The 25,131-nt window shown below is 30.0% G+C and overlaps 2 protein-coding genes across 3 annotated transcripts; one reads left to right on the forward strand and one right to left on the reverse strand.

Annotated features, from left to right (window-relative positions):
• The first annotated feature begins 6,567 nt into the window (after window positions 1-6,567).
• LOC106359458 (probable 2-oxoglutarate-dependent dioxygenase AOP1) lies at window positions 6,568-8,145 on the forward strand. 2 transcript variants are annotated; one of them, XM_013799161.3, is made up of 3 exons: window positions 6,568-7,218; window positions 7,307-7,640; window positions 7,829-8,145. In XM_013799161.3, the coding sequence occupies exons 1-3, from the start codon at window positions 6,836-6,838 to the stop codon at window positions 8,075-8,077; spliced, it is 966 nt and encodes a 321-aa protein (XP_013654615.2). In that variant the 5' UTR covers window positions 6,568-6,835; the 3' UTR covers window positions 8,078-8,145. The 2 variants fall into 2 exon arrangements, with proteins under 2 accessions (XP_013654615.2, XP_048606524.1); XM_048750567.1 differs by having other exon boundaries at window positions 6,571-7,218; window positions 7,706-7,833.
• A 2,309-nt stretch (window positions 8,146-10,454) lies between these two features.
• LOC106360344 (TIR-only protein-like) lies at window positions 10,455-12,936 on the reverse strand. Its single transcript, XM_013799925.2, has 2 exons — window positions 10,631-12,936; window positions 10,455-10,539 (listed from the first exon to the last, which is right to left on the reverse strand). Exons 1-2 carry the CDS (start codon window positions 11,167-11,169, stop codon window positions 10,455-10,457), a joined length of 624 nt encoding a protein of 207 aa, XP_013655379.2. The 5' UTR covers window positions 11,170-12,936.
• Between the last annotated feature and the right edge of the window lie 12,195 nt (window positions 12,937-25,131).

Here is a 25,131-nt window from a genome sequence, read left to right on the forward strand (position 1 = left end):
CAATTATCACCTCATTTAAGAATAGGTAAGGTACATGGTGTCTCTTTTTGGACTTTCATGTGTGTTCAGCTGATCTGATAACACTTAGATTTATATGACATTATCAGATCCTTAAAAAAATATTTGAGCCAATCATACCGTTCTAAAGTTGTATATTACAAAAATAAGTGTAAAATTGCGGTATTTCTACAATTACAAGATTTAAAACAAAGGAGTTGTCAGAAACCATAAATATACGGTGAGATGTAAGATTATAATAGGGTTTTTAGTAATAAAACCCCTCAACTAAAGATGGATCATAAAAAACTCCTCAACTAAAAAATTGACGAAAGAAACTCTCAATTTTAATTCTGTTAACGTATGTCCCTCCGTTACGGTATTTTAGACGGAGGGTGACAAACATTAACAAAACTAAAGTTGAGGCTTTCTTTCATCAAATGTTTAATTGAGGATTTTTTTACAATCTATCTTTAGTTGAAGGTTTTTATTACTAAATGAGATTAAATATTTTAAAATCTTTATTATCACTTATATATTATTTAAAACTCTTACAATCGATTTATAAGCCTTTAAACTAACTTATAAATTCTTATACAATATTTTATCAATTTTATAAACCAATTTGTAAAGATTTATAAATATTTTAATACTTTACAAATGATTATATAAGGCTTAAAAATGATTTTATAAACTCTAATAATTTCTGCTACTAGTTAGGATGAAATAATACATGGTTATTCGTGATGTTACGAAAATACGAAGTAAAGCAATGAAGCTTTATAAAGGAGGAAACACATAAATGTTTCTTATATTACTATTGGCAAATATAAAATAATTTAAGATTTTTAAGTTATATTAAGTTGTAAGTAGTGTAGAGGATAATTAATTAGTCTAGAAATTCAACCTTCCTACTTAAAGTATGGCGTCAACTTTCTTCTCCTCTTTACATAATTTCTGGACTTTGAGCCATATTTCTCCTCTTTGATTTCCGAACCAATATGTTATACTTTTACCATATTAATCAATAAAACTATATCTTGATTTGCTTTTTTTTCTTTATTTATTTACTTCATGTTTTTGTAGTATGATGAACAACCATGTCTTTAATCTTATAAAATCATTATTAAACCATATTAATCATTTATAAAAGTATTAAAATATTTATAAAGTTTTATAAATCAGTTATAAAATTGAAAAAGTAATGAATAATAATTTAGAAATTATTATAAAAGCTTATAAATTGATCGTAAAGTTTTAAATAATGCATAAGTGATAATAAATATTTTCAAGCATTTAATCGCATTTAATAATAAAACTTCTCAACTAAAGATGAATCACAAAATAACCTCTCAACTAAAGATGAATCACAAAATAACCTCTCAACAAAAAGTTTGACGAAAGAGACCATCAACTTGAATTTCGTTAATGTTTGTTACACTCCATCTAAAATTTCGTGATGGATGATGAAAGACATTAAGATAATTAAAGTTGAAGGTTTCTTTCGTCAAATCTTTAGTTGGAGGTTTTATTACTAAAAAATCATTATAATAATATTATTTAAAGCATCAAGTATTTTTCAAAACCTTATAAAATTTAATATGCTATTATTAGATTGAAATAATTTTTTTTGAATTCATAGAAAATTTAGGATTGTGTCTATATTGAATAATTTATATTTTATAGTTTAAAGTATGTTTTATCGCGTAAGTTAGGACTGTGCATACTCCTATTACAAGCTTCAATCAATATTTTAAGAATAAAACTATTAAAACAATATTATAGTATATCTTTGACAGACGATAATCCAAAATAAATTAAATAAATAGCATCAAATAATCAAAAACATGTTTATTTTTTGTTTTTAAACTAGTCTACATGATTATGTGTATCTTATCAAATCTCCTAAATATATATTGTATTAATGGATTAGAATCTCTTAGTATCTCATTACTTAATTGAGACTCTAACATCATGTAGTTAAACTATTGCTTCTCATCAATGGAGGTTATCGATTCAACCATCAATCCATATTGTGGTATATAAATAGCATCTATACCCAGCAAGATTGATAATCAAAGTGATAATGTTTTACGAATCTGAATGTATCCCATTGATCAAAGTGATTTTTTTTTATCAACAATCAAAATGATAATGTGATATAAATCTAAGGGTCTAAATGGTTAGGGAACTAATGGGAATAATCAATTTTTTATCATTCTTTAAAAAATTGCACCATTTATAAGGAACATTTGCTGCTCATGATTTTTTTATAATTTTTAAAATTTTAAAGAACTATAGAACAAAAACATTCCTTATCAAAATTGATATAGAACAAAAAGAATAAATATTCTTTTTCATACTTTTTTATTTTATTTCCACCTATTTTTTTCTATTCATTTCTATTCCCGTTTTGATGATCGTCAGTTAGAGCCTGAGTGTTATTAGATTGGTTCTCTACTTACAAAGTTCCATTTATTCGATAGGATGAAACTTCAGATCTTTTAAAAATTATTTGAGCCAATCATACCATTCTAAAGTTGTATATTATAAAAATAAAAGTGTAAAATTGCGGTCTACATTACAAGATTTAAAACAAAAGAGTTTTCAGAAATCATAAATATATGATGAGATGTAAGATTATAATAACATTATTAAAAGCATCATGTGGTTTTCAAAACCTTATAAAATTGAATATACGATATGCCTTTATTAAATTGCAATTATTTTGTTTTGAACTCATAGAAAAATTTAGGGTTGTGTCAATTGAATAGTTTATATTTTATATTTTAAAGTTTAAAGTATGTTTATCATGAAAGTTTTGACTTTGAATACTCCAATTACAAGGTTAAATAAACATTTTAAGAATAAAATTATTAAAACAATATTATAGTATGTCTTTGAGAGGAGATAATACAAAATAAATTAGAGAAATAGCATCAAATAATCAAAAAACATGTTTTTGTTTTCAAACTAGTCCACATGATTATGTGTATCTTACCAAATCTCCTAAATATATATTGTATTTATGGGTTAGAATCTCTTAGTATCTCATTACTTAATTGAGACTCTAACCACATTATGTATTTAATTATTGCTTCTCTTCTCATCAATGGAGATTATCAATTCTAACATTTTCACATTGTGTGCTATCTAAAGAACATCTATCTCATCCCATATATATTAATTGAGAAGCATTTAAAAAATTAGAATCTTAATTTTGTATTAATTAAAAAAAACCCCAAATCCTAGGTGACACTCTAAATGCGTTCTAAATTTCATTTCAAAGAATTCTAGAGCATCTAATATAAAATATAGTTTAATCTAATGGTGTCACATTATTCCATAATTATATAACACTAGATAACATTATATTAACCTAAAATATATGAAGTGTGTATTATTTCCTTAAATAAAAGCTACGGAATTATCTAATATGATTTACATATATACGGGAATTAATGATTATGAATAATAAACATTTGATAACAATTTTTTCATCATTCTTCATTTTTGTTTAAATTTATAATATTAAAAAAACTAAAACAATCACATTAACCATATAATAAAAAAATTAGATTTTTTTCTTATATGTGATATTTTAAATTTTTTAAAATGACTTTAAATTACAAAATGAGGAAACCTTTATATGTTATATATTTTTTTAAACGACTTTAAAATACAAAAATGAGGACACCTTATATGTTATATTTTTTTATATATTAGAATTTTCTTATATGTTATATTTTGAATTTTTTTAAAACGACTTTAAATTACAAAAATGTAATTTTTCCTTAAGTATACGACTAAAAACATTAAAATGACATGTATCAATTCGATGGCTGATTTGAAAGCTTTCAAAACCATATGGAAGATAAAAGTCAAAATAATTCAACTGTGAAAATAATACTGTTCACTTTTTTCAAGAATGTGTTCGCTGGAAAAAATAAGGTTTTTATGTCATAATTTGTTTAATGTCCACTAGAGAACATTATATTAACCTAAAATATAAGAAGTGTGTATTCTTCCTTAAATAAGAGCTACATAATTACCTAATATGATTTACATATATATGACGATTAATGATTATGAATAATAAAGATTATAACAATTTTTTCATCCTTCTTCATTTTTGTTTAATTTTCTATTATTAAAAAAAAATAAACAATCACATTAACCATATAATAAAAAATTAGATTTTTTCTTATATGTTATATTTTGAATTTTTTAAAATGACTTTAAATTACAAAAAATGAGGAAATCTTATATGTTATTTTTTTTTAAAACGACTTTAAAATACAAAAATGAGGACAACTTATATGTTAGATTTTTTCTTATACGTTATATTTTGAATTTTTTTAAAACAACTTTAAATTAAAAAAATATAATTTTTCCTTAAGTATACGACTAAAAACATTAAAATGACATGTATCGGTTCGATGGTTGATATGAAAGCTTTCAAAACCATATGTAAGTTAAAAGTCAAAATAATTCAACTGTGAAAACAATACTATTCACTTTTTCAAAATTGTGTTTGAGGAAAAAAATAAGGTTTTTATGTCATAATTTGTTTAATGTCCACTAGAGAACATTATATTAACCTAAAATATAAGAAGTGTGTATTCGTTCCCTAAATAAAAGCTACGAAATTACCAAATATGATTTACATATATATGACAATTAATGATTATGAGTAATAAAGATTTGATAACAATTTTTTGAATCCTTCTTCATTTTGTTTAATTTTATATTATTAAAAAAATAAACAATCACATTAACCATATAATAAAAAATTAGATTTTTTCTTATGTTATATTTTGAATTTTTTAAAATGACTTTAAATTACAAAAATGAGGAAACCTTATATGTTATTTTTTTTTTAAAATGACTTTAAAATACAAAAATGAGGACACCTTATATGTTAGATTTTTCTTATATGTTAGATTTTTTTTTAGATGTTATATTTTGAATTTTTTAAAACGACTTTAAATTACAAAGTAAGTTTTCCTTAAGTATACGACTAAAAACATTAAAATGACATGTATCAATTCGATGGTTGTTTCGAAAGCTTTCAAAACCATATGGAAGATAAAAATCAAAATAATTCAACCGTGAAAACAATACTGTTCACTTTTTTCAAGAATGTGTTCGATGGAAAAAATAATTTTTTATGTCATAATTTGTTTAATGTCCAATCCGATCAACCGATGATGTATTAATTATAGTTTTGTTCCATTATTTTTAATAAAAATTGATCCGATCCATCGGAAAGAAATTATATAATAACAACAAAAAATATTTTATATATATAAATAAAATGATCGCATATATAAAAAAAAACTATCGATAATATATACAAATAAACTCACCCTGCGCAAGGCGCAGGTCTTATCCTAGTATATATTATTTGAGAAGCATTGCAATATTTTTTTGTAGCCATGTGTCATCACTAGAATGATTCTTAGAATCCTTAGAGAAATAAGTTGGTCCATTTAAAAATATAATAAGCTTTTTATTAAACCATAATAAATACATTATTAATGTGATTCATTATTTCCTTAAATAAGATTACGGAATTGCCTAATGTGACTAAAATATATACGACAATTAATGATTTTGAATAATAAAGAATTAATAAAAATAAGTGTGTATTATAATTATATTTGTTTAATTTTAAGCTATTAAAATAAATTAAAAAATCATAGTAACCATATAGTAAAAAATAAAAAATTATTTATATATTATATTTTGAATTTTTAAAAACGAGTATAAATTACTAAAACTGTTAAAAGTTTCACATTCAAATTTTGTGATCTATAATTTAAAACTTTTGTTATGACATGATACAAATAATTGAAAAATAATATAAGTTGAAAGTCTCATTTAATAAGTACCAAAAATAAAAGATATATAAATATATGTATCATTTTAAATTAAACTATATGCCATATAAAAATACATAAATATCGTAATTTTGAAATTTACTTTGAACAGTTTTTTGATAAAAAATTTGAAAAAATATTGACAACTTAATTTTTTAAAATATTATAAATTACTTAACCATTATTTCCACAGTGAAAATTTTGTTATCACTATTTTAGACTTTTTGTTATAACAGATACAAATGATAAAAAAAAAAATTTGAGCAAAAAGCATCATCTAATAAATATTAATATTAACATATACCATATATATGTTACTATCATTTAAATTTAATTATATATCATATCAAATAAAAAAATATTTTTTTGATTTATTAAATTTATTTATATGTTCATACCAATTTAATTATATAAGTAGTAGATAATGACTTTTTAATTATTCAATATATATTTATTATTTCATAATATGCTATAAACATATAATATATAAAATAATTTATATATATAATGTTCATTCCGTGCAAAGCGCGGGTCTTAACCTAGTATACATAAAAGGGAAAGATTAATGCTCAAAGTGGTAATATTGTTGTACGGATCTGCATGGCATCCCATTGAGCAAAATAATTATGTTTTATAAATCTGAATATTATCTGAATGGTGCTCTACTTAAAAAGTTTCATTTTCAATAAGATATGATAAAAGTTCAGTTTTAAGTTACTTGAGCCAATCAAACTGTTCTAAAGTTGTATGTTACACTAAAAAGAGTGCGAGAAATTGCGATCTTCCAACATTAAAAAGATGTAAAACTAAAGAGTGTTGTCAGAAACCATAAATATATAATGAGACGTAAGATATGATAATATTATTAAAAGTATCAAGTGGTTTTTTCAAAACCTTATATAACTGCACATAGAGAGACATCTAAAACATAAGAAGTTTACAAAAGAGAGAAAAAAATGGTGAGTTTGGAAACTACTCCTGCTCTTCAGCTCCCGGTCATTGACTTCACAAGTCCAAACTTAAAACCAGGAACAGTGGAGTGGGACTCAGTGAGAGGCGATGTCCGGAGAGCTCTAGAAGAGTATGGATGCTTTGAGGCCTTGTACGATAAAGTCCCTGTCCAACTTCGAGAGGCGGTTTTCAATGTTTCTGAGGAGGCTTTCCAGCTACCTTTAGAGACTAAACAGAGAGTTGTGTCAAAGAGAAAATACAGAGGATATGTAGGTCAGATTCCAACTTTGCCTCTTTTCGAAGTCATGGGCGTTGACTTTGCAGAAAATGAAGATAAAGTCAACGAATTTACTCGTAAGCTCTGGCCTCAAGGCAATGCAAGTTTCAGGTTTGGATCTTTTAACATTTTTTTTTTATTTAATTTGTTTGGATCAGTTTGAAACAGTACAAACCCTAACATTTCTCCGTTTCTGCAGCGAGGCAGTCATGTCATTCACGGAGAAAGTATCAAAACTTGACTTAATGACCAGAAGAATGATAATGGAGAGTTTTGGGATCAGTGAAAACTACATAGACAAGCATTTGAAGTCGACGAAATGCCTCATGAGAATGATGAAGTACCAAGGAGTTGAAGAAACAGAGGAAGAGTTGGGTATGGAAGTTCATACAGACAGAAACATGCTCACCATACTTTGCCAGAACGATGTAAAAGATGGTCTCGAGGTGAGGGCTAGAGATAATAAGCGCTGGATTAAAGCCAATCCTTCCCAGGATTCTTCGTTCATTGTTCTTGGCGGAGCTACACTACATGTAAGTTTAAAGCCAAATATTATTTGTGGTCTACGTTTTCTTTGATGTTTATGATAAGTGTTCAGGTACTTCTGAATTGTCGGGTGGCTACGGTTGTTCACCGAGTGATGAGGACGGGAACTAAAACAAGATAAGCCAAATATTATTTGTGGTCTACGTTTTCTTTGATGTTTATGATAAGTGTTCAGGTACTTCTGAATTGTCGGGTGGCTACGGTTGTTCACCGAGTGATGAGGACGGGAACTAAAACAAGATTCTCAGCTGGATTGTTCTCCGTTCCGAAAAAGGACCATTTGATATATGCACCAGATGAAATGGTTGATGCTGAGCATCCTCGCTTGTTTAAGCCATTTGATTTTGAAGCATACTTTCAGTTTACCACTGAGGGACCTGGAAGGAGAGATCTAGCTGCACTCAGGACATATTGTGGCCTTTGAGCGTTAAAAATAACGTCTGTCCTCAAAAATAAGAAGAAACTTTCATGATTTGCTTTTCAGTCGTCTCCACCTTTCCATGTAAACCTATCTCCATCAGAATAATATAAATAAACTTTCACTTTTAAGATTATATTGAGATCACATAAGGTTCATACTACTGATCGTGACGTTTTTTCTTCTTTAATCAATCATCAATCACATGGAGATATATTTCTTGAGATTCTTACATTTTATCTATTGTTGTTAATGTGATAATAATGTGTGAGGAGCGCTCAAATTTTAGGATCTTGAATACAATCTTTGCCATTTGAAGCCATTATCTGTTCTGGATTTTATCAGTCGAATACAATTAATAGATCATCTTAATTTCTGTTGTAATCATCAGATATACCCACCAAATCAATAGTCTCAACACGTTCAGGAGAAACACCACAACATCACAAAAGAGCTTCATTTATTTAGTAAGTGAGAATCAGAACTTTATGAAGTTAAACAAACAGAGAAAACAACATGCTTGGAACGTTGAAATCGTTGCCGAGGAGCTGCCTAGACATGAATTTTTTTTTGATATGGAGTGACCAAGTCGAGCTTTATATCAATCCCCTCTGATATGCATCTACAAAAGTTTCACAGTTACAATAAAAAATAAGCTATATTCAAGATGTGATCACCCACTCACACTCACCTTAAGTAACTTTTCTCTGGAGACAACTATTTTATAGCAACTCTGCCTACTAAGTCAATCCTTACAGCATCCGCCGCTTCATCATATATATTGTTCTTGTGGAAGTTCTTGGTATGTCAGCACAAGATAATTTATTGCCTTTTTTTTGTCTCGCACCATTTTGCTGATGAAGCTACATGAGAAGAAATGAACTCACGTAGAGATTTTCGGACCCAACCTTAAGGACAAGTTTCACTTTGGGACCAATCTGATGGGCCTGAGATGATGGGATATAAACGGCAGTCAACAATAATACACAAGCCTAATCAAATGTTTCTCAATTTAATCTATGTTTTATCTATGTCCTTTGTTTAGATGTTGGGATTTGTTTACGCTCATGTCCAAAGTCCAACCTTTTTTATGGTACGATTAGTACGACATTGTTCACTTTACAATTAAGAGACAAACCTAAATGGATTTACTTTTGGATTTCTTCTCAGATGTCTCGTACTTAATCAGAATTAGACTTCTTATTATATTAGACATTATTTATCTAAACTTCCGATGTGGCATTTGGATTGGCATCTCTCGTTCTTTCCATCAAACCAAAGACCATGTACACACCTTGTGTCCTTTCTTCCACTGAATCATCTCGGCACCTATCTTGTCATGTCTTAGACATTCGGCACCTTAATTAGACAGAGGATGATCTTCCCCCAACTGAATTTCCAAGATCTTCGAGACTAATCGCTGTCATATTGCTCTCATTCTTACTTGAAGGGTATTTTAGTATTCTTGCTTGGAATTTTTTCAAGTTCATGTCCAAATTTTTTATTATTTGATTATTATGATATTGTCCACTTTGGACTTAAACGATAAGCCAACATAAGTTTACTTTTGGGCTTCTTATCAAAAGGCATCGTACTAATCAAAGTTGGACTTCTTATTATATATTATACATTATTTATCTAAACTTTCGATATGAGATTTGATTGACATCTCTCATCACAAAATAAGTTGAATTAAGTCTTTCTACATTAATTCTCTGTTTTAACTAATCATCCACTTTCCACAGTTTTCCCAAGATATAGGAATCATGATAATTCCGTTTTGCTTCTTTGTATCTCTTTATTCTATAAACCAATGAAAAACAACATAAAAGGTAATCAAAACTACCCATAAACAAAAGTTCATTTTTTTTGTTCTCTAACTTTAATAGAGTTTGGATCTTGTGTCTCAAGTAGAGATCCTAACGTTGTTCGGGTTCAAAGTATGGAACCACAATCACTCTTATCTTCTACTGTTGTTAACTATCCGTTTTTTTCTTTATCGTAGTTCTTATATGTTTCCAAAAAAAAAATGTTATCGCTATGTGTCATCAGTTCGCATAGAAAATGAAAAATAAGAATTAATATTTTTTTAGAAATATGAAGATGTTGAAAAGGAACCAACAGTTTTTGGTATTAGGAAATATAAATAGTGAATGTTATTTTATTTTTCTGAACTTGCCACACATACCAAATAAATTTACAAAAAGGAGATCAGAAATCTTCTTTAAGAAAATAGTTATTGCCTCTTATGTCAACTATCAATAAGTAGGGATACGTATGCATGAATGAAATCGATTAATTTAATTAACCATAGGAGTTTCTAAAAAACGTATATATTTGAGAGAAGCACTTAATTTGGAGTTAATCAAAGTTCTTCCAATGCCTAGACACTTTCATCTTCAGCCTCTAACTCCACCAACCTCTGAACAATAATATCCGATGCACTTGTAACAACCTCCGATAAATTCCTAAAATGCGCCAAAAAGGTTGAAGAAAATGTTGAGTTATATCAGAAGTTTTCATAGAACATATTTGTATATAATGGACACTCAAAATTACCCTTTATCGGAATCGAACATAAGTCCGACGATATCTCTAGCTTCTTGAAGAGCCCATCTAAACCGTTGGATTTCATCATCAGGACATCTTACCCTTTCGATCACAACATCGAGTTGTGAAGGTTTGATGTCGAAAAATATTGGTATGATCCTTTTCTTGGACTCCATTATAAGCGCAAGCTCGTGCAAACATGAATAAGAATGGCCATAGTTGGGAGAAAACACGGTCACTGCGACTTTAGAAGTGTGAATTGCACCGTTGATATGATCAAAAATATGATCTCCGGGTTTCAAGGTCTTGTAATCCAAGAATGGACGTAAGTTACGGGCTTTGAGATTGTCGTAAAGCAATGTTGCAAGGGTTTTCTTTGTGTCAGTTCCTCTATGGTTGATGAAAACATCACACAAAGCTTTGGGGGTTGATGATGATGAAGACGCTTTATGGTATGTGTATGTATTTGTGTATATATCGAGAGAATGTTTGTTATTTAGCTGAATGGACTTGGATTGTTTCATGAAGTCAAAAAGCCTAGAGATCATGGCTTTGTTTGGTGATGAAATAAGATAGGATTGTTGGAATGATTAAATTAAATGAGGCTTTATGGTGTGTGTTTGTGTAACTATGTATGTACGTATTTGTCTATATATAAAAGGTTTTAAACCCTAGAAACTGTGGTAAAAGAGGACGTAGTGGTCATAGTCTCTTCAACTAGTAGAGTTATTGATCATTTATTTCTTCTGTATTTTTACATTTACCCTAGATATATATTGGCTTCTCATATTCCAGAACAGATTTTGCTTGATTCTCTATCTGTCTTTCAAAACTGCATGACTTCATTGTCATAGCTTGTATGTTTGTCCTTTTTAATAGGAAACCCTTTTGTCAAAAAAAAAACATACGGTTTGAAGTACCATTGTCGTGATCTAATGGGCTTGAATCGGCGAGAAGAAGACAAAAGAGAAGTGGTAGAATTTGAACAATGCAAGATGAATATTTTACTAGAGGTTGTCCGCGTCAAGAAAACTAGTTCTGGGAAAATTTTATTATTTATAATATATTGTATCATATATTTGCTCTCTAGTAATGATATTAAACTTTTGTAAATCTTCGATCATTTTTAATAATATTAACCAGTTAGCAAAAATATATATCTGCTCTCTAGCTACTATAATTAGCTTTGAAAGAAAATATATCATAAAATATATAAGACCCAATACACAATAACAATTTCGCATACATTAAAATATAGTTAAAATGGTAGTTAAATAAGCTTTTATCTTTTTGTTAAAATAAAATTCTTATTAGTCATTTTAAATGATGAGGTTCTGTACATCACTTAGATGGCTTGATTTTAAAAATAAAATAATAAAAGTATGTAAAATGTTAGTATCTGCAAAAGAGTTTATACATTTCAAAATTATAAAAGTGTTGTGTATATATAATATATTTTGTAGAGTACTAACTAAATAGTCTATAAGTCTACATATGTGGACAAGTAGGTATTATCTTGAGTCGATTACTTTGATATTTTTATTTGTGTAAATTAATAAATTTAATAAACAACGATTCTACGTAAGTTATAAGAAGAATGAGGAATAAGAAAAGGTTTGACTATTTCCCGTCAAAGAAGCTTCCAATGTGCTTGAAATTTTATTTCCTCTTCCACGAGTAGAAAGACTAGATGACATACTTCAAGTCTAAGAGTTCAACTCTTTCCATACGATATTAATAAATAACTTTAACGCATTTATTACACCAAAAAAAAAAAATTTAACGCATTTAGTACACATGGGTTGATATATTATTTGCTACAATTAAAACTGATATATTTAACTCAATCATATTCTTCTTTTTTCTAAAAGTAAATGTTTTGAAAACAAAAATTCGAAAAAAAAAAATTTATGTTTTCTATAATTTATATTAGTTAATGATAATAAATTGTAAAAATTAAGAAATAAAATTAAGTTTATTGAACAAGTATTAATTTAGTATTACTAAAACAAATTAAATACAAAATAATATATTTCTAATCAAAACTTTATATATTTTAATATGTAAAAATATGAAAATTATGAATATGAAATAGATGAGAAATCGATGATTTAATACAGTTTAGATTAGATCATGATTATACTTATTTCAAGCCACGAAACAACATAAACTAAATCTTTAGTTAATAAGTATCAATAACGTATAATGCAATAGTTAATTCTTAATTTTTTTTAAAAAGGTTTGGTATTTTTGTTTTTGCAAGCTTGTGTTTTCAGCGTACACAACCCATACCGTCACGACTCACACACTCTCACAGGTACAGTAGCTAGGTGTTTTGCCTGCGATAAAGGCTTAAACATTTTCATAAATTTTTGAAAAGTTCTTTGTACACTATATTCATTATACGAAAATAAATCTTAAAATAACTCAATATTCTGTTTTTAATTATATAATTAAAAAAATTTCTTTGATTAATATTTAATTATATAATTTTTTTTTAAACTTTTTACTAAAAGATTTTTTCAGCTAACAATACAATATATATATAGATATTATCTTTTTTTAATTATATTTTTAGTTTTTGGATAACTCAATATTCTATTTTTAATTATATAATTAATAATTTTATTTGATTAATATTTAGTTATATAATTTATGTTTTTAAATTTTCACTAAAAGACTTTTTCAGATAACAATATAATATATATATATATATATATAAATTATCTCTTTTTTAAATTATATTTTCAGATATTGGATAATTCTTACTATTATTAATTTGAATTAATTTCTAATCAGATAAATTAAAATTTCATTTTATTTTTTAATTTATTTATACATTTTATTCATTAAGAGTATAAACGATATTAACCACTCTAACTTTTAACGTGAGAGCTCGATTCCGAAAATTTATTTCGCAAATAATAGTATAGATTGATAAGAGTGTTACAAAAAAAAATATAGTAACTAATAAGCATTATAACATGTGAGCTATAACATGTGTCACCACCAAAATAGTTTTTTTTTTAAATATGTTTAAACTACTAGAATAAATATAATATATATTATTGATTATTTTATTCATCTAAACATATACTAAAATTTTTATTAAACTAACCATAAAATTAACTAATAATCTACAACACATATTATAGTTTCTTTTCATAAATAAAAGGTATGGAATTATCTAATGTGATTAAAATATATATGAAATTAATGATTTTGAATAATAAAGATTTAATAACTATTTATGTATCCTCTATCAATTTTTTTTTAATTTTATACTACTAAAATAAATTAAACAATCACATTAGACGTATAATAAAAAAATTTAAATTTTTTCTTATATGTTATATCTTGAATTGAAAAGACTATAAATTACCAAAACTGTTAAAAGTCTCATTTTAATAATTTTGTGATCAATTATTTAGTTTTTTGTTAAAACAAGAAACAGATGATCATAAAACCATATAAGTATGAATTATAATTTAATAAATATTCAGATTAAAAATATATATATATATATATCTGTTTTAATATCATTTAAATTAAACTATGCTCCATATAAAAATAAAATAAATATTTTAGTTTCAAAATTTTAGAAATATGCATCATACTTGAATTGATAAAATTAAATGTTTTTACAGTTTAATTTGATCAAATTATTAAAATGCATTTTAGACATCTTTTCTTATTTTTAAATATATATATATTTTTAGATGTATTTAATTTAAAAAAATATTTTATAAAATATCTCAATCTGTGCAGGGCGCGAGTCGTTACTTTAATTTTATAAAATATTTCAATCTGTGCAGGGCGCGATCTGTATATAAGATAATTATTTTAATTAGCTAAATAATCTTGATTAACAAACAAAATATAAATTATCAAAGCTTATTATTTTTAATTTAATATGTGCAGAAATTTTATGTTTTTGTTTTCAATATTTTTAATTATTTTAAAATTACAAGAACCTATCTATAAATATTAAATTATTTTTATGTTAATATTTAAATAATTTATAAAATTATTTAAAAATTACAAGAACCTATCTATAAATATTTAATTATATAAATAAAATACATGTCTTAATAATAATAAATTTAAAAATGAAAATGATTTTTTAATTTATTTAATATTAAGAACTTTCTTACAATTTCTAAAATGCAGTAATATGGGTATAGGATTTTTGGCTATTACAAATAGAAAAAATGATTTTTTTTTTGTTGATTTGGATGTATATTTAGAAAATAAAACTAAAACATGATTGAAAAAACTAGTAGAATTTTGATGCGAATATTAATTTTAAAAAATAAAGCTGCATCATGATTGATTAATATTAATAATTTAAAAATAAATAAAATTAAATAACTAAGGTAAAGTCCAAATAATCACCCACCTAGTTACATTAAGCTAATTCTCAAATAACAATACTTTTTGTTACAATGTAGTTACATGCATTTTAGTATAAATATAGTTACAATATAGTACATACTTATTTGGTCAAAAAAAGGTTACATATTTTTCACAGATACGCTGAGAGAATCAAGTGATGATGGAGACAAGGAAACGTTTATTTACATTGACTGTCTTTTTTAGTCACGCGCATGGACAGTTGAATGCATGCAATCGTATACCATACGTAATTTTCATAGAGCTTAACGCGATGAAAGTAAGGATAAAGACCTGTCCTTTGAAGTGACGAGAGAGAGACTAGAGAACAGAACATAGCTACACAACAAAGTACTGTGCCAAACTTAACAAAACCCATACAGTTTGGAAATTTCATTTTTCCTAATATGTTCGAAAATTAATTTTTTTTTTTTTAATCTTTCTCTCTTCTCCCATCTCTCCAAAGGAGACATTGTTTCAAAAAGTTAGTACAAGTAAAAAATGAAAAACTTAAACAAAGACAGCAGCACATAGCTGGTAAGGAAGCTAAATGAAACCCATTCGCAGCATCAAAAGGAGTTGAACGACCTACGGTTGGAAATATCGGAACCAATGTTGAAGATATGTAACGCTGTCTGTAGAGATGGATTGAGTGGTAGGCCGAAGAAGATAATCTTTTCTGTCCATACCAAGAAGTTTTGCTCTTAGGATTAAATGCAGCTCTTTCAGTAAAGAATTAACAGACCTAGAGACAGAATTATGGATTCTTGAGTTTCTCTCTTTCCAAATGAGGTATACCACTGCCTGAAAAATTATCTTAAAAATAATCTTGAGCTTTGCATCGGTAGAAACAGACCTGAACCATATAAGGCAGTGTTCAAATGTACTTGGAGGTGAATGCGGGGCTGTAGCAAACACTCTGTTCCAGAAATCCAGTGAAAACATGCACGTGAAAAATAGATGCTCCCGACTTTCATCAGCAGAATCACACAGGGGGCAAACAGAAGAGACCTGAATTCCCCACCTTCTCAGCTTATCACGGGTTGGCATTCTATCACGAGCAGCTACCCAAGTGATAAAAGAATGTTTTGGAATGTTACGTTGGAACCAAACCGATGAATACCAATCAACAGCCGGAGGAGTTGGATGGAGGGTATTCCAAATCATAGATGATAAGAAGACAGTAGAAGGCGTGTTAGGGGTATTACGCCATAAGTAAATGTCTGGTAGAGAAGAGTTCAGATCAGCAGGCATCTCGGGTAGACATGCGCGCATCAGGAGTAAGATGGGATGTCTACCTCTAGGAACAGACCAGGCACCCCTTGAAGCAGCTTGATTAACCGTAAGCTCAATGGATAATCCAGAAACTCTCGGACCATTAGCCCCTGTAAGGTGTATCAGAGGTCCAAGACCGGTCCAATTATCATGCCAAAAAGAAGCCAAATTCCCCGAGCGAACTTGACATATCAAGAAAGGCCTCGCCAAATCTCTAAGTTTAACCAACCTTCTCCATATCCAAGAACCTATTCCTTTGAAGTCTGTGGTCCAAAAAGGTCTACCTTCAATTACATAAGATTTTACCACGCCACCCAAAGAGATCCCGTTCCAGCAAATAAGAGCCAAATGAGCTTTAAAGAGAAGACCTGATTAGCATACTGCAGTCTTCTCAAGCCAAGTCCTCCAACCTTTTTAGGGGTGCATACTGAATCCCATGAAACCTTAGCACTCCTAGCTGAAGATGAAGCACCACTCCATAGATAAGCATTGCAAATTTGCTCTAGACAATCAATACACCCCTGTGGTAAAGGAAACACATCAGCCCAAAAATTGAAGATACTATATAAGACTGACTTTATCAGCTCAAGTCTTCCCGCGAAGGAAAGATGTCTATTTGTCCAAGAAGAAATCCTCTTAATAACCTTGTCAATCAATGGCTGATAGTCGCGTCGATTCATCTTATTCGGCATCAAAGGCAACCCCAAGTATTTTACCAGTATAGAACCGGAAGCTAGACCAAACCTGTCAGCCATCTGCTTTAAAATTTCTGCATTCCCACCATCCAGAAACAAAGACGATTTGGCCAAATTCAACCCCAGCCCAGAGTTAAGATAAGAGGATTGAAGTATTCTGAGAATTCCCTCCAACGAATCCGAGTCGCCATTAAAAAATATCAGCATATCATCAGCGAAGCTTAAATGAGTCACTAAGGGATCAATAGCTTTGGGATGGGGAATGAGCTGATGAGCTAAGGCAGCACGATCCAGTTGCTTTGACAGCAGATCCATCACAATAACAAATAGGGAGGAAGAAATGGGATCTCCCAGTCGAAGCCCTTTCTTTCCCGGGAAAAAACCAGCCAATTCTCCATTCAACGCTATCGAATAGTGAGGAGATGAGACACATACCCGAACCCAATTCCGAAGATTTTGAGGTAGTTCAAGGGCCTCCAAGACGTTAAACAGAAACCTCCAATCTACATTGTCGTAAGCTTTTGTAATATCAATTTGCAAACAACCTCTAGTAACAGTCCCTTCCTTATTAAAGTCTGAGACGAGCTCCGAAGCTAACAGGACGTTCTCACTGAGGATTCTGCCTTTAACGAAGCCCACCTGATTTCTCTGAACAATATCAGGAGTTAAATCCTGCAGTCTAGAGGCGATGATCTTGGAAATCACTTTGTATACGGTGTTACACAAGGAAATAGGCCGAAAATCTGAGAGTTTATCCGCCCCCGGAACTTTTGGTATCAATGAAATGACTGTGGCATTAACTTGACGAGGCAACACTGATGTAGTAAAGAAAATTTTGACAGCAGAGATGACGTCTTTACCAACCAAATCCCATGCTGATGTGAAGAACTCAACAGAAAAACCATCGGGCCCTGGAGCTTTATTTTTAGGCAAAGAGAAAAGCATTGATCGAATTTCCTCATCAGTAGGGATTGCCGAAAGCTTGACACTAGCAGAGGCCTCACATCTGAAAGGATGTAATTGCTGAATCTGATCCACCGTCATCGGAGTAACTGAACCATTCTCTACACCCAAAAGATCAGAATAAAACTGCACCACCATGTCTTTTAAGATACCTGGGTCATAAATCTTGGAGCCCTCCTCTGTCTGAAGATAGTGAATTACATTCCTGCAGAGGTTCGCTTTTACAGACTTATGAAAAACCCTTGTGTTGGCATCTCCCTCACTTAGCCAACGGACCCTCGACTTTTGCTTGAAAAAAGACTCTTCTGCTGCTGAAAGAAATAACCATGCAGATCTCGCTGCCTCTTCTTCCGCAAATAACTCTGAAGTAGGCGAGGTAAGGACTGAATGCTGCACTGCCTGCAGATGAGAGAAAGCTTCTTTTGTTCTTGCAGTAATATTACTGAAGCATCTTCGGTTTAAAGCTTTGCAACAAAATTTAGCCTTTCTCAAACGCTGATAAAGATCGAACATCGGGGTAGAAGGAGTAATTTCTGATAACCAAGCATCCCGAAGAAGGGAGAGATAATCCGGATGAGTTGAAAACATTGAGAAGAAAATAAACCTCGTCTTACGAGGTGTCAATTCATTTGACAGATATAGGAGACACGGGGAATGATCAGATGTCCCCGGAGCGTCAAAATAAGCATAAGAATTTGGATATTGATTAGACCAGCTCTCGTTAACCAAGGCCCTATCCAATTTCCTAGCTTTCGGGTTTGAGACACTCTTGTTCGACCAGGTGAATTGACATCCTCTGTAAGCCAAATCAAAGACTTCGCTATTTGCAATACAGTTGTTGAAATCTCCCATTCCCTGAAGGCTGAAAATTATTTTATCCATGACAACTATTGACAATTCAAACAATGGCCCAACTAAAACAAATGTGTTCCATGTGTGTGAATTTAAAATATTGAACCTTTTGGTCTAGTAATCAAGAGCTTAAACATGTCTACATCAAATATGGAATTTAATTCCAGACAATACAATTTCATCGTTTAGTAAAGATATTGGAATGTTTCAAATAGAGTCATCCCTTACGGTTTTTATGTTACAGAATATAGGATAGGTCGAAATTTCCATTGTGGATTAGTATTTCGTAGAAAAGAGGTCTTGTCGAATCGTTATCCATCGATTATCTTTGTAAGAGTTGATTCATACATATCTTATGATAATGTAACAAAAGAAAAAGAAGCTATTTATAAATCAGTTGGATCTCATGCTTTTGCATTGTGAGCACATGAACTATTTAACTGTACGTACATACATAGACATATTTGAGTTTAATACTTGAACTTAGAAAAAGAAAACTTCTAAATATATGCAACCGTCAATGTGTCGGTAAACTGCTGATGTAGAACAGTTTTTAGCCGAGTCAGTTTAGTTTAAACAAAACGACGATGCGATCTGATACCTGAAATAATAACAAATTTGAATTTTTAATACATAAACTTATAATAAAAAAAACTTTTAAAATACCTGTGATATTAACCAATGAAAAATATACAAAAGCACACTTTTTTAGCCTCAAATCTGGGTCTCATGGGTAAACAATACATCATTTGCTCGTATAGAATCATCGTTTATGTGAGTAAGGAAAAACTATGTAACCTTTTCATTTTGAAATCATCTTCTTCAACAGATATATTTAAAATTAATTATATCAAAGAACGTATTTGTAATCTGTTTAATTCTAACAAGAAAACTTTGTTATTTAAATTTAATTTAAATATATAGTCTTTAAGAAAACAAACTTAATCCCCACTTCCGATTTCTGATCTTTCGTACTATTATCTCGGTATTATGGTGGATGTCATTTGTATGCAGGGTTCGGATACAACAAAATGGATTTCAGTCACCGTTAAGCATTGAGCAATTACATGTGGAACTCGAGGTTCAAGAACACATTAGCGTAGCGCCTAACCATAAAATTGATAATTAAACAGAGTAGTACTTTTTGGATTATTTAGATAGTTTTATATTTAATTTCATTTAATAATTATAATATTATTGTATAACTTTGATTTTTAGATTTTTGGACTTATTCTTAGATCAAAATTAACTAATTTGTACAATTTTTTTTTTATTATTATTATTACTATTATTATTATTATTACTATTATTATTATATATTGTTATAAAATTTTATGGATTAATTTTAGTGAAAAATCTATATAATAAGTTAAATAGTAACATGTTTGAAAAAATCAGACCGATCAAGAGAAAACTAATCGGATTACTACCGCCTAGCGAAGGTAGAAGAAAAATCGGTCCAGGCGAGGAGTTTTAGAATAGAGGACCATAACCATTAATTATTTTGTAACATTACCGGTTGTCATATATGGACGAGCTTAAGAGAATTGATTTGACTACCTATGTCACTGATAGGCCATGGATTGACTCACTTTTACCCATGGTTTATAAGTAATTTAAATATTATTTATTATATTCTAGAGTCTATTTAGTATATTTATAGGATCAGAAGTGATTTGAAAGAAAGTGATGATTTTGGAGCATTTTGGAGATATTTGGAGAAAGCATCCGAGCTGACCATCGAGCACGACAATCGGTCGACATTGAAGAGAAATAATCGATCTATGTTCACATCGTGACATCGATTGATGACGAAGCACGCAGAAGCCCATTTGGTCCCAACCGACTTAAAGCCCAAGTTTTCACCAATTTACAAGATTACCCCTGACGAGTTTTAAGTATATACTTTTAACCTAATTATATAAGCTTGCCAATATGTTAGAGGCAAAGTGTGCTTTCTTGTTTTACTATTTTCACAACAAAATGTTTTCTAGGAATTTTAGTAGATTGGAGAGAAGATCCAAAGAGATTTGTTATTGAAACTCCATTGATATCTATCTATTTATCTATGCAGTTTTTATACCTAATTGCTGTTATGAATTGCTTAGCCATGTCTGAGTAGTTCTCTTGTTAGGTTTAGGGTTTAAATAGGTTATGAGGGATTAGTCTCAACTATAGATTGCTAAGTTATGATATTCATCATTAGGATTGTCATTAAAGCATGTTTCTAGTTTAGCTAGCTAGAACTTGATTTAGGAGTTTGAGGTAAAGGTCATCACTTGCATCTCACCCTGAATCCATCCTAATTGAGCTAAGATTGCTAGAGTAAGGCGAGAGCTGATCTAGGAAGCTTAGTGAGCACATTCAACCCACGCGTTAAAGCTTGGCCAAACGCGTCGATCGATATTCTAATCGAATAATCGGTCGACGGTTCAACAAGTGTATCAATCGTTATTCCTATAGAATCATCGATCGACACTTATATCTGGTCAATAGAAAAAACTTGAAAGCGAGAGCCTATCGATTTGTTTATAAGTGTTGAGCTCTATAGTATCATGTATACAACTTGTCAAGCATCTGTAGGATTATAATCCTGATTACCTGAATAAAAACCCTAAATCTAGCTACTTTCATCTAAGTACCAAAACCCCCAATCAAATCAATCGAGCAACTGCCTTGCTCACAAACCTGCTTTTTACATTTAATCATAATCAACCTAGATTTATCAATCCGATTAGATTTATTAGGTTCCCTAGCTCCCTGTGAATTTGATCCGTAAGTACTACAACTGAACCTCTTATTTGAGAGAGTAATTCACTCCTTAGGGTAATTTGAGTGAGATCAGTCACCAAAGTGCACTTACCTTTTCCGGCATATATCCGTTTAGAACTCCAGAGTTAAGCGTGCTTGAGCTGGAGTAGTGGAAGGATGGGTGACCTAGCGGGAAGTGTTTCGCAATACCGTGCGAGTGAGGCTAAAGCACGGGGAAAGGTCATGTGGTGATTGTAGGGTCAATAGAAAATAATTTTGAGCCTTCGGAGACGGGATGGGGCCCACCGGCCGAGTGAGCGGGTGTGGATGGAACATTAGCCGTGAGCGGTCAGAGCATTATAAGTTGTATCAGCGCTAGTTAGCCATCTCGGTTCTGACCCGAGAAGTGTCTTGAGACCTGTCGTGGATCGCAACGAGGACATTGCGTTCTTTGAAAGGGGATGAATGGTAACATCCTGAGTTGTGATATATGAAAGGGCTTAAGAGAATCGATTTGGCTACCCATGTCACCAAAGTGTGCTTACGTTTTCCGGCACATATCCGTTTGTAATTAACTCCAGAGTTAAGCATGCTCGAACGGGAGTAGTGGAAGGATTGGTGACCTATCGGGAAGTGATTCATGATTGCGTGCGAGTGGGGCCGAAGCACGAGGAAATGTAATGTGGTGATTGCAGGGTCAGTAAATAATAATTTCGAGCCTTCAGAAAATTAACGCACCGCTTGTCAGACGGGATGGAACCCACAGGCCGAGTGAGCGGGTGTGGGTGGCACATTAGCCGTGAGCGGTCGGGGAATTATAAGTGGTATCAGAGCTGGTTAGCCATCTCGGTTTAGACCCGAGCAGTGTCTTGAGATCTGTCGTGGATCGCAACGAGGATGTTGCGTTCTTTAAGAGAGGATGAATTGTAACATTCCGAGTTGTGATATATGGAAAGGTTTAAGAGAATTGATTTGGTTACCTATGTCAAAAAAGAGTGTTTACATTTTCCGGCACATATCCATTTATAATTAACTCAAGAGTTAAGCGTGATTGAATTGAAATAGTGGAAGGATGAGTGACATATTGAAAAGTGATTCGCGATAGCGTGCGAGTGGGGCCAAAGCACGAGAAAATGTCGTGATTGCAGGGTCAGTAAACAATAAGTTCGAACCTTCAGAAAATTAATGCACCGCTCGTGAGACGGAATAGACGTACAGACCGAGCGAAAGGGCGTGGTAGCCCATTAGCCTTGATAGGAGTGTTATATATTTATTCACAATTATAAGAAATGATTAGAAAGTTGAGACAATGTGATGTCTAGCGATTCATCTGACACCACTTTGTCCTGATCTTCAACTTTGACCTGTAATAGTCTAACGATCATCGAGACGTGGACCTACCTTATGGCCAGTGATGCTACAAAATTAAGAAAGCTGCAGACTAAACGGTTTAAAACGTTTTTGACAACCAAAAAAACCGTTTTTACATTGCACATTTACTTATTTACATTGGACAACCAGATCCACCTGAACAGATCAACCGTTTGATCTAAAACCGCGGGTTTTGAATGGTGATAGTAGATAGATAATAAAAATAGTGCGGAATTAAAGTGCATGACTGTACAACTACGTGTTCGTGCAGAATTTGAGTGTGGTACGGGACAATTGGGATTTCAAGCAAAAAGCAGTACGGAATATTGTTTGATTGGTTACAATACATATTAGCGGTATTAAATAATTATTTAATAAATAAAATAATAATGGTAGAGAACATATATTAAAATAATATAATAATATATTGATATAATAAATATATTTTAAATAAAAATGTCATTTAGTGAAATGCATTTGATAAGTGATGTTTTGATAAAATAAGCGATACAAAATAGTGTTTGATTGCTGAAAACATATTTTACGATTTTGCTACATTAATATAAAAATAATGTAGAATATAAAATTTGGTTCTGATTCTTGGGTTCTAGAGATATAAGATTTATTTGGATAATTGATAGGATGCAAACAGAACCAAAGAAAGAGGTTTAGTTTGGTTCAGTTCGGTTTTAATCTTCGGTTCTGGATAAATGTGCACATGCCTATCTATTTCTATATTTAATAAATTTGGTTTGATTATTATTTTTATTTTTTATCTTTTTAATTAACTATTTTGTTAACTACATAACTGAAATTTTATCATGTATGATTTTAACAAAAGTTTAAGTATTTAAATTTAACAATAGTTATTAATAGTTGATTATGAGGAAACGCATATATATTGCAGTCATACACACTTATTTATGTTATTCATGGCCTTAAGATAGTTAATATTTTAAAATAAATAACTTTTTTCCTAAATATTAAATTGCAAATTTTTTCCGATCAATTGAAATATTATGAAAATGCATGAACCTTAATTATAAATGAAAAATGTAAAAAGAAAATAACTATGAAAAACACACATTTACATAATACCATAGTATAATTAGAGCGTAAACTTACCGTAGGTGAGGTATTGTAAAAAGGTAAACAAACCAAAAGTTATTTTAAGAATTCCGTCCCGTTTTTTTTACTGTTTTTGTGATTGGTGACTTCTTTTTCAGTTTTCATCCCACGCACTGCTTTTCTTTCACCATTCGCAACCTCAATTTGACGTCATCAAGAAGTTGAATGTTCAAACGCATTCAATTCCATTTATAGTTTTCATTAACATTCCTTATTTACGTTGATTTCCCCACAAAACCAGTCAAAAGTTATTACTCATCGGTTTCACAAAAATAATTTTTTATTTATCTTAAAAAGAGTTTTATTCTATATTTTCAATGTGATTTTTCATATATAATCTTTTCCTACCCTTTTAAATAATTAATAAATTTTGATTTAAATCATTTTATTTTATTAAACTATACATTAAATAAGATAAAGTTAATATATTTTGCAATTTTCTTATTTCACATGAAATGTGTAAAAAATACACTTTTTGAGAAACATAAAGAATAATAAAGTTACATTTTTGTTTTGGAATTAGTCCAACGACTTTAATTATTAAACAAGGTATGGTCCCTTTAATTAACCCGTAGATAAAGCAAAGAAAACCTCATCTGCACAATGTGCAGAGGCCCTAATTATCTATTTAGGCATTATTCGTTTTTTATGTTGAATGCTACACTTCGATGCAAATATTCATAGTTTCATTTAGACATTATTGTATTAGCATTTAGATGCTACATTTGGATGCAAAAACTATAACATCTATAAAATCTGAATATTTGAGGTGAAAATTATAGAGTTTAGATGTAAAATTTGCATTTCAGAATCCAAAAGGCTTAAATACGATTCATTACAAAATAAAAAGTAGTTTATATTAATAATAATATATATATATATATATACATATGTGTTAAAAAATAAAATTATTTTCCGTCAAAACTGTAAATTTAATTTTTTTATCATAACCGTAAAATCAAGTTTTTTTGCTAAAACCATAGATTATTTTGTTGTTTTTGCCAAAATTGCAAAGTCACATTTTCTGCTAAAACCTTAAATTCAATTCTCCGTCATAACCGTAAATCATATTTTCGCCCTAAC

The sequence above is a fragment of the Brassica napus genome, chromosome C3 (assembly GCF_020379485.1).
Source record: "Brassica napus cultivar Da-Ae chromosome C3, Da-Ae, whole genome shotgun sequence".
NCBI classification, from domain to species: Eukaryota; Viridiplantae; Streptophyta; class Magnoliopsida; order Brassicales; family Brassicaceae; genus Brassica; species Brassica napus.